Source organism: Bacillus rossius, chromosome 1, assembly GCF_032445375.1.
Source record: "Bacillus rossius redtenbacheri isolate Brsri chromosome 1, Brsri_v3, whole genome shotgun sequence".
In the NCBI taxonomy this organism is placed as follows: domain Eukaryota; kingdom Metazoa; phylum Arthropoda; class Insecta; order Phasmatodea; family Bacillidae; genus Bacillus; species Bacillus rossius.
The window spans coordinates 271964081-271982014 of NC_086330.1; the positions used below are offsets into that span (position 1 = coordinate 271964081).

At 38.8% G+C, this 17934-nt stretch overlaps 1 protein-coding gene across 2 annotated transcripts in view; it reads left to right on the plus strand.

Annotated features, from left to right (window-relative positions):
• Nucleotides 1-17934, plus strand: part of LOC134527601 (FACT complex subunit spt16) — a 219764-nt gene that overhangs the window by 121015 nt on the left and 80815 nt on the right. For both annotated transcript variants that reach the window (XM_063360430.1, XM_063360432.1), the window contains exon 13: nucleotides 14991-15133. In XM_063360430.1, the coding sequence (XP_063216500.1) occupies nucleotides 14991-15133 (143 nt within the window). The remainder of the gene's footprint in view (nucleotides 1-14990; nucleotides 15134-17934) is intronic.

The following is a 17934-nucleotide window of genomic DNA, read 5'->3' on the forward strand; positions in this document are numbered from 1 at the left end:
TGGAGGTTAACACACTTCGCCATGGCGGCTGAGACACGACTGAACATACATCGCGTTTAGCTCATTATTTTAATACTTTGATCCCTCGGGTTGTACGATACTAATCTATCGTGTAGAATAATTGCGTATGCCTGTGTTAGCGGCTGTACATTGTTTGCTGCGGTAATGTCTATTTTACAATCTATGACGGTTGAGGTCAGTTTTTCGTTTTGACGTGACACGTCGAATACAAAGAGAGGGGCCTTATCTTTAAATCCCTCCGGGTCAAGTAGAGGCGTATTTAGTCTACCGTAGTAGCTCGCTTGAAAGTCTGAGTACATATTATATGCAAGTAGGTAGTAACCATTCGTTAAGTTTATTGCTAGGTCCGAATATGGATATGCCTCGGAATTAAGATAGACCTTGATATTTTGTAAATTACAATGGTCGAATTTAGATTTGTTTGCGGCTAGAACATAATGCCTACCGGTTTGAAATGCCACTATTATATAACGAGGGCGTTCGCTGGAGAAGCTAGATTTTACAGCCCAACTGACGCTCTGTGATGGTGGTAAGCTCGGGTAAACTTCTACTCCCCACGATCTGAAAGCCATATCTATGTCGCGGCCTTTTTCAACCATTTTCAACAGCCGTGTGCGCTGGGCGGGGCTTACCGTTACATGCGAAACAAGCCAGTCGATAGATTGCAAACTTAATGTCACTTGCTGTGGCTGATCGCTTGTGTCCATTATAGCATTAATATAACTGTTTGCGGTGATTATAACGAGCGTTTGTTTACAATTTATTAATATTTGTTTATAGTCTTCTGCAAAGCCTAGCAACTGGTTCAACGGAACGCATATTTCAAACTCGCCTTGCACTGTAAGTGATAAACTGTAGTCGCCGTCCGGACACCATACCACCATCTTATTTACGGATTTTTCATCACGCGTGCGCGATAAATAGTTTTTCACAGTTGTCACAATTCCAACTTCACGTACCTCGTCGATTGTCATGCCGTTAAGTTCGAATGATATTCGATTTATCATATGCAGTATACCATTGTTTACGATTTTTGCATTGTCTGGTTTCTGCCCGTTTGGTTTCGTGAATGCACCGCGAATTCGCAGAAACAATTTAGCAATGTGCGTATACACGTCGGAGTTTTGTATTGCTATAACTATCTCGGAGCTTGGCTCGTACGGTCCCGCAATGTATGGTTTGTACGTGTGCATTTCACATTTTGAGACTGCATCGTCAAACTGCGGTGATTGTTGCACATCGAGTATACTATATTCCATTTGGAAATACTTTGAAACCTAATTTTTCTAGGAACCTCACGTTGGCAGGTGTTAAACGCTTGATGTTTGCTTTCATACTGGCTCTATGCTTGCTCACCCCCACCCCTTTATGCAAACCAAAGTATCTTACCCCCATACTTTTTTCAAATGTAAGCGTAGTGTAGTCACCTCGTTTCTAAAGTTGATTAATTTACCGTTCTGGTCTACCACTCTAATAACCAACTCTCGTATTTGTTGCACGGTAACCAGACTGTAAATGAGTGTTTGAGGCGTATCACTGAGCTTATATCCTGGAGGAACGTTCGGGGAAAATTCGTGTATCGTACTGTTTGGTTTTCCATTAAGGAAGCTGTGGCCAATAATATTCGCCGTGATTCTAATCACATTTACCGGCATCACGTTTACGGGCTGGGTCGACTCGTGAATTTTATTCGCCTCGTAGACTTCCGGTTCGAATCCAAGCATCGGGGCTAGGGAACAGTCGCCGGTGCAGTCGATTTGTGCATTGCTGTGCAATACGCATTGTAGAGTGTTTGGATTACCTTTCAACGAAAACATTACGTCTGTGGGTAGGTGTTGTTTAATATACATTTCAATGTCTAAGACTGGTAGGAACCTATAGGTAATTTAATTTCTCGTGTCATCTCTTCGTTCTTCAGCTTGTACCTAAACATCCGGTTGTTTTCGTCCACGTTCGGGATGGAATTGTATACAGTAAAATCCACGAGAGCGAGCTGCCATAACCCGTCACTTACGTCGATCGGTGGGAAGTGTGTTGAACACAGTTCCGATGTGTTTCCACTTAGTATTAGCGTGATGGACATGTTCTTTCGAAGCCGGTTCTCTTATATACCGAGATGAGAAACTTTATGCACAAGTGTCCGCAGTTGAATGAGTTTAACTTTTGCTGTCTATCGTAATTATATGTTATTTTGCAGCCTCTCAGGTATCGCTGCATTTCTAAAGGGGGCGGCAGGTCTCCAAAACTATCGTAAAACCAAGCCGTACGACCGGTCTTGGCATACGCTACCCAATGCGTTCCGGGCCCCTTACTCGTAATTAATAATACCGCTCTCGTTGTGATATGGTTTTGTGGGTAATTTATCCTTCATAAACACATTTCTAAAATGTGGAATTTTTAATTTCCTAATTGCTGTATTTATGTCTGTGGTGGTAAGGGCTCGCTTTGGCAGGTTACTCAGTATCCTCATTTCCTTTTCTCGCCCCTCTTCCTTCTCCGCTTGACCCCTCCCCCTGACTTTGGGTAGGGACGCAGGTAAAGGCCCGAACCGTTTTTTGCAAGCGCCCGCATTTTACTATTGTGCTGTGCGTTGTTCACGGTCTTGGCTATACCCGCCGCTCCGCCAATCAGACTGCCTAGCGCTGCCAGTGCTGGGAAAATGAAAGGTAGTAGCCCGCCTTTTTTCGCGCGGTTTTTCTTTGTTGAGACGCTGCCATCAATCTTACGTTTTACTCTCATTATCTTATTGACTGCAATCTTTTCACCGAATTTCGTTGCGGGATTATTTGCTATTTGTGCGGCTTGGTTCGCTAATATACCGTCGGCTATATGTCTGTCACTTAGGTTATTACTTTTAGAATAGCTAATATCGTGGAGACGACACGCCTCGTCAAGGGAGTTGACTCCTGTATCTCCGCGTGCTAGCCTCTTGGCGAGTTTCATTCCCGGACCGCAGAAATTATATCCTGGCAGATGTACTTCTACTGGCAGCTTGTTAATAACAGAGTTTATTATTTTTCCACCTCTTTGTACCTTCTTTCGTGTACAACGCATAACACTATACTGATTCGAGTTGGTATAAGTACGCTGTTTTTATAGTTTTCTGTTTAGTTGCGTAATGGAAGTAGTGCCACAGCGTGAGTCGCTGCCTGTGCGGATTACACAGGCTGATGAAGCCAGTGCTCGCGAGTCGCGGCATGGTTCTTTATTACTTTCGACAATAAGATGTTTGATTGTCGGTCCGTCCGAATGCGGAAAAACGTGTGTCCTACTTAGTTTACTCGAGGAACCGAACGGTCTTCGGTTCAAGAATGTGTATCTATATTCAAAATCGCTGCACCAACCAAAGTATAAACGGCTGGCTACGGTTCTTAGAGCGGTGGAAGGTTTGGGATTTTTCCCGTATATGGAAAATGCTGATGTGGTACCTCCTAGCGAGGCCAGGGCCAATTCGGTGTTTGTGTTTGACGATATAATGTGTGATAAACAAGGAATCATACAACAGTATTTTTCTATGGGTCGACACGCACATGTTGATTGTTTTTACCTAGGTCAAACTTATGGCAGAATACCTAAACATTTGCTTCGTGATAATGCGAATGTTATCGTGCTTTTTCGCATGGATATGCTTAATTTGCGACATGCCTACGATGATCATGTAAACAGTGATATGGAGTTTCGCGCGTTTAAGGATATGTGCTTCTTGTGTTGGAAAAATGAACATGGTTTTCTTGTTATCGTAAAGGATTATCCTTTACTTAATGGCAGGTATCGTTGTGGTTTTGATCATTTTATTGTTGCGAGTCATTGAAGGATATCCTACAGCGTATCAAAGTTTGGAGGTGGTCCTCTGAAACGTCAGCTTGACTCGTGTATATCTCGCGATCTTGATGGGAATTGCGATTTGGGCGGAAAACTTTTAAAGCGTGTGGGTATGCCAAAGGATGCTGGGGATGGCGCGAGTAAACATTATATCGACTCGGTCGCGAGTGTAATCACTCGCATGGTGACGGAGGAGCTGTTGCGTCGGTTTACGGAGCTCAATTCGTCGTTAGTCAATGTACGGGATGTGCAGGTTGGTATTATCGAGTTTTTACGTAATATGGAGTTGAAGGAGCAGCGGTCTGTGGACCAAATCAATTCCCGTCTGTCGGTACTGCCAACAAAGTTGGGTGATATGTATGTTACTTTGTTGGAGAATAAACTCGATCTATTTGAGAATACGATTATAGAAAAGGTAAACGGTATCTTGGCAGAACTGGTATTGAAACTTACCGCTAGTGGCGCTGACATTTCGCAACGTTTTTCTCAATTGGCTCGTACTATTGGTGTTGTTAAGAATGGTGTTGATGGATTGGTTTCTGCATCGACTGCGAGGACTGTTGCTAAGCGGCCCACACCTCAGAGACCGCCTCCTAAAACTTAGACATTTTGTATATAAAAAGGCTTTATGCCGTATGGTTATCTTCAGTCATGTCTGCCGAGGCAAACGCTTTAGATCATGTCATACGGAACATACGTGCCAAATATATTTTGGCTAAGCGAGCGCGAATGGAGAGGGATGCGATTAATCAGGAAATGTTCAAGTCTGTTAATTCGCGTTTGGATAGTCTTGGACAGTCGTTTGTGCAGTCTATCCCGCAACGTGATATTGTTCCGAAACAAGAGTCTTCAGATGTGAAGCCGGAACCGGTAATGAGTGATGGTTATGATTCTGACACTAGTATACGTCGCAATGTTATGAATGATTCATTGGGTGAATTACAGTCTTACTTACGGAGCTACAACCTTCGCTCGGGTGATGGGACCTACGGTCTCTATAAACGCAACAACCATTGGTTCTTAGGGGATACGGAAGTATTTTTTCACGATAATAATTTAATTCGCGTCAACGAAGAATTAATACAGCCTGCTCCCGGCTTATTCAAATTATTGTTCCGCCGAGTGCCGCACACCTACTCCGAGTCTGCCTTAAAACAATACGGAAATTTACTAGATATTACAAATGCTTATTATAAAAGGAATGATCCTACGACAAAATGATATAAAAGCGAAACGCATGCAAAGTTTGATATCATTAAAGGATTGTTTCCGAATATTGACTCATCTCAGCGAGGAAGTGGCTTGTTACAAAAAACATTGGATTTGCAACACACAAAGCAATTTATATTTTGGGACAACCCGAACCAACTTATTGCTCGCCTCAGATTACTAATGGCCTCGCAAGCTGCTGGCCATACCGGACATAGCAACGAGGTGATATCTATTCTTGAAGAGTTGAAGGAAGCCGGATATATTGTGAAATGAGTGTCGCACAACGTGGGATTTCTAATGAACTGCATCGCGGAGTTCGCAGAATTTTTCCTCGTAGACCTGTGTTGACATATGGGCTTCGCGATTTATTACAGATTGATTTGGTGGAGATGATTCCGTACAGCGGGATAAATAGTGGTTTCAAGTACATCCTTACTGCTATAGATGTCTATAGCAAACGTGCTTATGCGGTTCCAGTTAAACGAAAGACGGGAATATTAGTCACCGCGGCCATGAATAATATTTTAAATGAGACGGGAAGTTTTAAGAATATTCAAAGCGACGCTGGAGCGGAATTTCACAATAAACATTTTCAAGCCTTAATGCAAAAGTACGCAATTAATCATTACTCTAGTTATAGCGAAGTCAAGGCGTCTGTTGTAGAACGTTTTAATAGGACTTTAAAGGATATGCTTTACCGTGAGTTCTCGGCAAAGGAAATTATAAGTGGCTTACACTTTTACCGAAATTACATTCTGTCTACAATAATAGGTTCCACCGCACTATAGGCATGGCTCCGAATGCTGTGAGGGATAACTCTTTGCTACAAACAGTTTACAGATATGTTAAGAAAATCGATTCTAGACGGTTAAAGGCTCGCGTGGGTTCGTACGTACGTATATCAAAACACAAGACAGTGTTTGAGAAGGGATTGAAACCGAGGTGGTCGCACGAAGTTTTCAGAGTGGTCAGAGTTATGAATAATTTTCCATGTGTGTTTCATTTGAGTGATTTGGACGGTAATGAAATTAAAGGCGGATTTTATGGTCCTGAGATTCAAGTAACTGCCTACCCCGATACTTATTTAGTGAATAAAATTCATAAAAAGTGTGGTGAACGTTCCCTAGTGTCGTGGAAAGGTTTTCCCGTTTCCGTAAAGACTTGGATTAATTACCGTGATGTTAGCCGGTAGGTTTGTGGGTCGCCCGTCTTTCCCCCTCCGGCTTTTGTTTTTTGGCCTCGCCGCCTGTATCCGGCATAACAACTTGCCCCCTGGGGCGTTCGCGGACGAGACCGGGAGTGGAGCTTTCACCTTCCCCCCTCCGGCCACGCGCCGCATCGGTAAACATTTTCACTTGCGCCAGACTCTGTCAACATGCAGACGCATCGCGGCCACCGGTGTGAGAACATGCTTGCAGCTCCCTACACGACATTTACTTTATATTTATTTTGTTACATGTCGCCGGGGTGGGTGGGGGTGCGTTCCGGTGAGTTTTTATTTTATGTATGCTTATTTGCTATTTTTTTTTATTACCTCGGTAACTTATGTCGATCATGCCGCAGCTAATTACTTAATGCTTCGTGTTACATGTAGGGGTTCCTTAATACATTCCTGGTCGCACAAGCGAGGTTTCCAGCACGGCGTTTGTAATGCTTAACACATTGGCCGAGAGCCAATTACTACAAAGTGTTTGTAAAAATATTATTAAATTTAAATATGCTTAACACGTTGTTTACACATTATTATATATTTTAACTATGCTTATTTTCTATATTTATAATATTTATTTTACTCGACGTAATAGTAACTATGCTTATTACTTAAAGCATTTGTTTTTAAAGACATTATTATGCTTATAATATGATGTGGGGATTATAATTGCGCAGTTTACGAGTGACGCTCCAGCGGGCAACATCTCGCTCTCTCTGCACGGGATTTTGAGGTTATGTTTCTTTAGTCATAGCTAATATGGCGGATGGGGCTTTTAAGCATACTGAAACATGGCGGGTTATTTTCGAAATTTAAATATGGCTGTTGGAATTTAACATTGGTGGCTTAAGCATACTTTTCCAAATTTAAGCATAGCGATATTTTATTTCTTTTCGAAAGTTAACTGTTTAGGCATAGCTAGTATGGCGGTATTTTTTTTCAATTTAAATATAGCTGTATTTTATTTCTTTTCGAAATTTAAATATGGCAACTAAGCATACTCGGAGTGGAGGGTTTAAGTCATAGCTAATATAGGGATGGGGGTTTTAAGAATTTTTTTTCTTTCGAAATTTGGTGGTTGGGAATTAAACATTGTGATTAAGCATACTTGTAGTGGGGAGTTGGAGACGTTCATTTTCGAATACAACATGGCGGTTGTTTCTTTTAAACATATTTTTTGAAAGATATGGCGGTTGTGGAGTGGTGGGGGTTTATAGACTTATTTTTTTTAATTTAAAGACATGGCGGTTAAGCATAATGGCGGGGGTTTTAGGCATACTTGGGGTGGGGGTTTATAGACATATTTATTTTCGAAATTTAACGGTTTAGACATAGCTAGTATGGCAGGGCCTTTACGCATAGCTTCTTTTAAGCATATTTTTTTTAAGACATGGTGGTTGTGGAGTGGTGGGGGTTTATAGACATATATTTTTTTTCGAAATTTAAGCATATTTTTTCGAAATTTAAAAAAATAGCTTCTTTTAGGCATAGCTTCTTTTAAGCATATGTACGTTATTTAATTCCCCATACTTCATCTGGTCCCGTGGTCTGGTGGTCAAGGCGTCTGCCTCATAACCTCGACGTTGGTGCGTCCCCGGGATCGAATCCACCCAGTGCCCAGGATTTTTTGTATACAATTCCCGACTTCGGAGCGACGGTTGCGCGCTCTGGTAACTAAAGGCTGAACTAAGATGGCGGCCTCCAGCAGACGGTGGCGCACCCTGGTAGCCAATGTCAACAACAATGGCGGCCTCCATGCGACAAGATGGCGGCCCCCATGAAACAAGATGGCGGCGCCCAGGCTGTTACTGGAGCAATGTTTACATTTCTATGTTTACATTGGTCCAGTAACGGCTTACTGCCCCTACTACTATAGTGCTGGGAGTGTAAATTTTGTTTTGTTCACCGTCTCATGTCCCCTCTGGTAATTAACTTTAATTTTCTTAATATTTTGCCCAGCAGTTTCCAAGGAGTTTTTAATTAATTAAAAATAATATAGTTTTTGGGCATGAGGGCCGTTTCAATTTTATTACGTCATTTCCATCGTTTTGGTCTCCAGCCACCATCACAGTCTTCACTCTTGCATGATTTAGGGGCTTCAGCACAGTACTCATTCATGTCAGCATCACAAGCTTAATCAGGAAATTAATTTTATTAGGTCATTTCCATAGTTTTGGTCTCAAGCCACCATCACAGTCTTCGCTCTCCCCAGATACTTGGACCCTGTCTGAAACACAAGTTAAATTCAAAACGAATTAGACCTGCTTCCAGACAGTCATACACAGTCGGCGCGAAAGGCCAACAAACGGGTATATGGGGAGGAAAAAAAACGGATTACTCACCAAACAGGGTGTGGAAACAGGGCCTCCGAGGTGTCTCGCGCCGACATCAGGATGACGCGCACCGAGAAATCGCGGATGTGCGTTAGGGAAACAAATTTTTAAAGAATAAAAAAAAAATTAAATACACATGACTTTTTTTAAAAACTACATCTGCCTGGCTACTGTACAAATGGGATCACATCCCTTAAGCAACTGACTACATCTTTTATGCACCTGAAAATCGCCGTTCCCGCGAAAAGCCTCTTAGCGCAGAGGACACCGAGAAGACGTGGTCAGCAGCCGAGGTCAGAGTACTGAGTCCTGGCGATGACGGTCAAAGATACTAATTAAATCGGGTGGTTGGCCCTAGGGAAAAAGAGGGGGAAGGTTCGGCTCATTGCCGAAAACATGCGAACGAGTCCGAGGCAGTCGTGTCAAGAACACAGACATGTGCACTCTCTACCGGCAAGTACAGAAGGCAACAAACTATCGACTTCTACAGGCCGCGAGAAGAAACATAGTGCCTTATGGCGCCGTGGCGCTGTTTTCTAGCGGCGTTAAGGGGAACTAACTGAGGCGGTGAGCTGACTTGCCACCAGGTGTCACGAGGGTGTGCTCTACACGCTGGCGACCAGGCCCGCGGTTACTTTTTCTGCAGCTAGATGTCGTGGACATCTCTGTAAGACCAGGAAGATAGTCCTTGAATTAGCCCATCGTCTTGGCTAAGTTCACGTCAGGTCACTGCTCCCGACTTGATTTCTCAGAACTAAGGTGAAGTGGAGTGAGAGGAAGAGGGGATAGAAATAGCCACTAAGGTGGGAACACAGGTCCACTGGAGACCCATTCGTGACGAAACTTGCTATTCTCAGCAGGCCTCTAAGAAGTAGCAGCTTGCAGGCCAGAAGCTGCTCTATGCAATTTTGGTCATGAAGAGAAATAAAATTACAAACTCGGGACGTGACTGCAGGCGAGAGAAATTTCAACTGGGCTGCCCACGTCCACATTTGACAGCAAAATATCAGATAGGCACCCTGGGAAAGGGGTCTTCAGTCCACTGGCACAAAGTTTAAACATGTGGCGTACACCGGCCTAACAAAGAGTAAATCACCCCCTTAACAACCAGATAAATTAAAAAAAATAATATTTCCAAAAAAAAAAATTATAGAAAAATTAAAAAAAGGTGACGAAATGCCTAATTTCCGGCACAAAATAAATTATCCCAATCAAGCTTGTGATAATCACTGGTTCGATGACGAAAGTGACCTTATGGTTGGTGTTGAAACAGAAGACACCAGGGATAATCATATTTAGTATAAACATACGAGGAGGATAAACGTAGCAGAAAGATTGATTATACCTCATGGGAAGATCCTAACATATTGGTTGACAGGCTAAGACTTATACATGGTTCGCTTTGTGCAGGAAACTATTCGAGCATCAAAGAAATATCCTTCATTCTTAAAGAACTGAGGGATGCTGGCTACATAAAATAATGGTTTCCATTAATTGCATGTGTATAAACTTGAAGAAAAATTAAATTTTTTTAAAAATGTATTTTATAATTTCTCGAAAGCTCATTTCTAAATAAATTTATAACTTAAAGGTGTAAAAAAGTCACCACTGACATCTAAAATGTATACTAATAAAGTCATGCATGTAATCAAGTCAAGTTCGATAAAAAAAAGTAGTTGAAATCAGTTGGAGCCTTTGGAGCATTTGGAGCTGTTGGTGTAATTGGAGCTGTTGGAGCATTTGAAGCATTTGAAACATTTGGAGCTGTTGGAGCATTTGGAGCCTTTGGAGCATTTGTAGATGATGGATCTGTTGGAGCATTTGGAGCATTTGGAGCTGTTGGAGAATTTGTAGCATTTGGAGCTGTTGAAGCATTTGGAGCATTTGGTGCATTTGGAGCCTTTGTAGCATTTGAAGCTGTTGGAACATTTTGAGCATTTGGAGCTGTTGGAGCAGTTGGAGCATTTGTAGCATTTGGAGAATTTGAGAATTTGGAGCTGTTGGATAATTTGGAGCATTTGGAGCATTTGGAGCTGTTGGAGCATTTGGAGCATTTGGTGCATTTGGAGTTATTGTAGTATTTGGTGCTGTTGGAGCATTTGGAGCATTTGGAGCCTCTGGAGCAGTTGGAGCTGTTGGAGCTAAGAATAAGTCGTTTCACGTCTATGCAGGGCTAAATGTTTATAAGATTGCTGGCTTTCGCAAGTGATCGTTTAGTAGGATAGAAATTATGTAATAAATATTATGTTTGTAAAAGAACTTGCTGTGTTTTATTTCTCGAACCTGACATTTTTCTGGTATTTAAATTTAATTTATTTTCAGCTTCTTTCATGCATCGAAGAAAGTTTCGATTCAATATGTAAAATAATGTGTGATTTTTTCGGTGAATTTTGGAATTTTTCCCGAACTAATAAGTCAATAAATACAAATATCTAAAATGGCGGTCGTAATGGTTTGAAGGATGATGGTAATAGATGATTTTAAGTCTCTTTTAGAACTTTGATAATAATTTATTATAATAATTATATTTTACATAAAATTATTTTTTTGCATCATCCAAGGATCGAACCAAGGACAGGAATTGATATAATCAATCATTACTTTAATGAGTGAATTTTTTGATTAATTTTGGAATTTTTTCCAGAATTTATAGCTAAATAATTACACAATTCCAAGATGGCGCCCAAATTTCAAAATGGCAGGAACTTCAGTAATAATAAATTATTACTGCACTCTAGCGGGTAAAACTTAGACAAGTATGATGGTAATGTACTCTATAAGACGAGTACACACACAGGATGGTGTCCTCCAGCAAACGAAAATAAGATGGTGGCAATGATATCTTGCAGGTTGTAGCTCCTGGTAGCATTTACTGAACGCAAAATGGCGGATTCATAATGATCTTCAAGTTAAAAGTCAAAGTTCAAAGTCAATGTCAAATTTAAAGGTCAAGGTCAAATTTCAAGGTCAAGGTCAAATTTCAAGGTCAAGGTCAAATTTCAAGTTCAAGGTCAAATTTCAAGGTCAAGGCCAAAGTTCAAAGTCAAATTTCAAGGTCTAGGTCAAATTTCAAGGTCAAGGTCAAAGTTCAATTCCAGAAGTTGAGGACAATGTTATGGTGAACAGAATATTATACTAACATGCTATCAGCACATTCTAGCAGACGAAAACAAGATGGTGGTCTCCAGCGGATGAAGACAAGATGGCGGATATGTCGTCATACAAGCTGACGATATATATATATATATATACCTTGCTATTGGTGGCGGTATATTTGTCTGTAGCTGGCTTCTGTGGAGGAAGGATCTGTTTTTTTGTTTGATCTAATAGTTTCGAAGCAAGGACAGGAATCGAACTAATTAATCAGTATTCTAATAAGTAACTTTTTTTCTCGAATCTAGCATTAAAATTATGTATTTTCAAGATGGCGACCGTAACGAAAAGTGCAACGATGTTTTTTAAGATATTTATTATTTAAATCGATTGATTAATTTTTTAATGATTTTTAAATTTTTTCCCAATTTTCTAACAAAACAATTACGGATATTCAAGATTGTGACTGTAACGATAATTTTTACAGTTACGTCTTAATACATGATGGTGGTTCTGTCTTGGAACAGGTGGTGCTATTATTACTTCAAATCAAAAAAATTACAAGTCCGAATATGCATGTTATTTTTATATAGGTATACCTTATTTTATTCTCAGTTTGGTAATTGTCTCGATGGCCGTGCGGTTAAAGGCGTATGCTTTCTAACCAAGAGATCAGAGCTGCAATGGTTCGAATCACAGCGCTTCCAATGTATTTTGTTAAAAATTTAAATTTAATATGTCGATAAGGACCATAATAGCCATGGTAGGTAATGGAACATCGACCTTATGTGATGAATCAGGGGCTTTGGTGCTCTCTATGAACAAACAGCAGAAATAAAGTCAATGGTATCTAATATGGTGGCCTCCGGAAAAAACAAAACAAAAAGAGCTAGGCTGGCGCTCTCTAGGAACAAACAGCAGAAACAAAGTCAACGGTATCCAAGATGGCGGCCTCCAGAAGAACAAAAAAAATTAAGAGCGTTGCTGGCACTATCTAGGAACAAAGAACAGAAACAAAGTCGACGGCATCCAAGATGGCGGCCTCCAGTGGAACAGAAAAATTCAATATGGCGGTCATGACGAAAATTTCATCATAATGACTAGGGCGCTCTATTTAAATATGGCGGTCCAATATGGCAAAAAAAAAAAAAAACAGATTTAGGTCGTTGAAACCGTACTCGTCCATTCCTAGATGTATAAAAATTGTAACGATCTAAACGCTGAATTTTTTTTACATAGAATGTAAAGTATTTCCCCAGTATATAACATTATTTTTTCAAACGTTTTCTTTTACTGTAAGTTCTCACATGCTCTGTGGTTTTTAAATAAAATAGTTTGATTCAAAGTTTTTTTGTCCTAAAGTCGTCCTAACTTGGTTTTTCATAATGTCGTTTATCCTAAAATCATTTGTCCTAAAAGTCGTTTGTCCTAAAGTCGTTTGTCCTAAAGTCGTTTGTCCTAATGTCGTTTGTCCTAAAGTCGTTTATCCTAATGTCGTTTGTCCTAAAGTCGTTTGTCCTAATGTCGTTTGTCCTAAAGTCGTTTGTCCTAAAACTCAGAGTAAGTATTTATCGATACTGGAACCGTCGTTTGTCCTAAAAGTCGTTTGTCCTAAAGTCGTTTGTCCTAAAGTCGTTTGTCCTAATGTCGTTTGTCCTAAAGTCGTTTGTCCTAAAACTCAGAGTAAAAATATTTTGAAGCTGTTCCGTCGTTTGTCCTAAAATTCGTTTGTCCTAATGTCGTTTGTCCTAAAGTCGTTTGTCCTAACGTCGTTTGTCCTAAAGTCGTTTGTCCTAATTTTTAGGACAAACGAAATTAGGATAAACGCTTTAGGACAAACGATTTTAGGACAAACGCCGCACCCCCAGTTGGGTTCCTAACCTTTTTATTATATAAAAAAACAAGCTAATTAAATTGCCATGTCCCAGTCCATCTGCACAAAAGCTGGACCTTTACTCACCTTCAACATATTTTTGCAACCAATTCCTCATTCTGGGATCATCTGCTTTTCCAGGGGAATGTTTGCTCCCACCATCATTCCCACAAAATTCAGTATAAATTCTTGTTTGCTTGTTACTAGATTCCTGGAAGTGTCAGGTGGTGCACTAATACAAACTTGTCTGGGTGTAGATACAAATGCGCTTTGAATGAACACCTCTTTTATGCACATTTCTTATTCTTTGCGCAGCCACTCCACAAGAACACTGCAGAATTTGCACATAATTATGTGTTTGTTAGCGTCAAAGACATCAAGATTCTTCGTGACAAATTTTGTGATGCTTTATTAATAGGGTTTTCTATAGTTGTACATTTAACAAGAAAAAGACTAAATTACTGTAATAGTTTTTTGGAAGAGCCTTTTTTTTTTTTAGAACAGATGCTTACTTACAGGCAATAATAATTATGTATTACTGTAGCTACATTAGTTAACCTTGTCATTATATAAATTTTTTTATTTTTATAATTTTTGCTTTTATTTACAAGCAGTGTCAATTTTTTAGCGATGATATTCACAGGAGGTGCTGATAAAGCTTATATTCAAGCACTTAAAATGTATATGTAGCTTATTGTAGAAATAAACCTAACTAATTGTTGATGTAGACTCTTTTCTTTGGCAAAGCTTTAGAGCTTAGATTCAAATAAAATAATGGACTTAACATACTCTTAACAAATAGTAGCCTGAATATAACAAATTGAAGCAATTGCTTTTTCAACTGTTGCTGTTGTAGAAAATAAATTTACATTTGAAATAATAAAAATGTAGTTTTATTGAAATTTATATGTCATAATATAAATCTATGACATGCGTCTGAGTGCTTTTTGAAATGGTAGGCCATAATCTTAGAGAAATAGTGGTATTTCATGCCAATCATTGTGTATCAGCAGAAATGTTTAAATTTTGAAAAAAGACTTTAAAAAGTACAAAATTAAGTTGTTTTTGCAAATTTTATGTGTTTTTTAATTTCATATTTATCGGATTCATATTAATAAGTATTTTTTATTGTAAATTTTTGGGTACCATTGTGAAACACATAAACTGAATTACTGTGCGAGTGTTTGTGTATGTTTTGTTGGTGTGCATTGGTGTATTTTAGTGTGTTTGTGTTCTTTTTATAATGTGTTTGTGTATGTTTGGGTGTGTGCTTTACTCCGTGGGAATGATAACAGCATACATACATTTTAGTTTTTGACAGTAAACTATCAGTCATTCATTTAAATATGTTGACTAAGATAATATTATTCGTTTTGTGTGAAGCACATGGAGATGTTGGTGAGTCCACTGGCCGTGTGTTGCTCAGGCTCTCTGGAGGCGCACATCAACGGTTTCCGTTACACCTCGGTGCGTGGCGACAAAGTGGACATATTGTACAACAACATCAAGAACGCCTTCTTCCAGCCGTGCGATGGCGAGATGATCATCCTGCTGCACTTCCACCTCAAGGTATATCCTGGCACCACTCACCCGTGTGGTCACAGTTCTTACTACTGTCCCATTTCCTGTAAACCCTGTTTATCTGTTACTAGTACTGGTAACTGGCTTGGTTAGCCGGAAAGTATTTAATTTGGTCTTTTTCTCAGTTTTTGGTTACAGTTATTGTTATATCTAATGTAAACATTTTTTTTAAAAATAAAACCAAGCTTATGTTGATCTCGAATAATGAGCTTTATAACAGTGAAAGAATTTTTAAAACTGGTAAAGTAGTTTTCAAATTTACATCTACAAAATCTCACTCTCTTTATAATTTTACTCTGTCATTAAAAATAAATGTTTTTTTTTTTTGGGATCTGTGTTCATATTAATTTTCAGCCATACCTATGACACTGATGGTTTGTTTAACCAGTATCACAGTTACCTATTAATATACAATGTTTAAAGTTCATAATTTTTTGAAGAATATGAAATAACATCTTTTCAAGCAGTAATTTATTTTCATAAATTTACCTTATTTCTTTGTGTATAACATGGTTGCTACAGGTATAGGAAACTGGGGAAAGTCAGTGAAATTAAAATGGTCAAGTAATGCGAGGAAAGGTAATAACAAAAATGAAACGGAAGATTCAACTTTCGTCGACATTTAGGCACTTAAAGAAATTCTGTAACTGGTGTAAAAGCCCAATCAAATTTCGCAAAGGCTTTGTTGCAAAAGTGCAGGCCAATTAAAATTGGCAAACAAAATGACTGAAACACTAGTTGTGGGCAAAATGCATTTAATAAATATTTCTAAATGCCATATTCCAAAATTTTGTCTCAAATTATAAACAATTTCCACAAATACAATACATAAATACTGTATGTTTTGTAATAGTTCATACATCCGGTTAGCTCAAAATTAGTCTAGTTTGTCCATAACGTAGACATTTAAAAAGTTCGTGATTAAATTTTTTTTTTAATTAAAAGAATGTTTCGTTCAGTGATTGATTCCGGACATAACATATCTTAGACATAAACTGATTTTTACTATTTTTATTTATTATATATAAATACCTATTCATGAATGACAGTGGCCTTCATTTCCCGACCATGAAAACAGATACATGTTGAAAATACCAACTGATCGTACAGAACATCTGCACTGACTCCAAAACACAAATTTACTGTTCGTGGATACCGAAAGATGAAAATTATATACTGTTTGCTGGTAAAACCCGTGGTTGCTTGCAACTCGCAGTATAAGCTAAAAGACTTCATCCGTGGAACAATACAAAGTCACTCTATCATCGTTGTAGGCTGTTACAGACGACTGTTCCCAAAATTTCCACTTAAATTTCAGATACAAAAAAAAGTTTAATATAAATGGTAAAGTTATAAGTTTACCAACAAAATTATTTACTTCTACATTCTTTGTTAAATCTGAGCCACCGCCCCAAACATTACCTCTCGGACCAAGAACAGACGCTGACTCCATAGCCACCCTTCTTTTCTGAGTAAGACAAGGGTGCCCGTGTGACGTAATCCTCAACCAATCACATAAATGCACAGAAAATAAATTTGACAATACTGGCGTATGGCAACAGCATGGACTAGCAATGTGTGTGTCTCACTGATGAACCATTGCATCTACCTGATTTTTCTAGAACAATCACCATATCCACACACATACGAATCAAGAATTACAACAAACAGTATTAAAAAAATATGTGAAAGCACTTAAAAAGTAACCACGCACAGAAACAAACAGATAATAATATTTTTTAATGGCTTATGCACCATAAAGCAAGCAAATCTTATTAAAAATTACTAAGCCAAAAAAATGTAAATTATGGTCATGAAAAATGTGATAAACACACAAATACATCCCAAAAAATAATAAAATGGTGTTATTAACATGATATCAAAAGGAAATGTCTAGAGCTCACTCAGTTTCAGTGTAAACCTGTAAACATCCCGTAAGGTGTTAAAGAGGAGTCAACATAAGTTCCAAAGTAATTACTAGAAAAGTTATATATGTTGTAAGTAATCGAAGAAACTGTTGTACACTCCATATAGTTTCTTTGCTAAACTCGGTCCTAAATTTGTGTACAGCTATAATTCGGGGAAGAAAGTTCAAAGCAGTGGACGAAATGGCAAGCGTGAGCTGATCAGAATCTCTAGTCTGCACCTCCTTAGATCAAATGCTCAAACATCCATAAGTAGCTATATTTTGGCTAAATCCATGCACAAGAAAATGAGGGTAAATTCACACATAAAATTGCGAATAAACCTATCAGTATACACATACTGGTTAACTGTGGGTTCAAGAAAACATGCTGGTAATTGCGCATGCAGGCCATTTAGGATAAAATGTCCAGTATCAGAATTCTCAAGGTCAAGTTTATAGACAAAGAAAAAACACTGCCAAGATCGAATGCAAAGAAACTGTTGCATTTTAATGCTTAAGCGGGACTAAACTCGCAAAAGTCTGAAACCATTTCCGTACACAAAGTGTGGCATATATTTTGACTGAAAGGCATCCATCTGTTATAGCATCCCACATAACCTCAATGTGTGGCATTGGAAGTTACCCAAGGACACTATAACACATGAAATTTTCAGATGTCGGATCGTTTACATTTACTGTACTATGTTATTATGTATTAACTAAAGAATTAGTATAAATTAATATAGAGAAATAAGAACATATTGCCATTTATAACCAAACATAATATGTTAAAAAGAATTAAGACATACCTATTGAAATAAACAACTGGGAAACAAAATAACACGCAAATATCAGATTGCTGCTGGTTGTAATTATAGGCCTT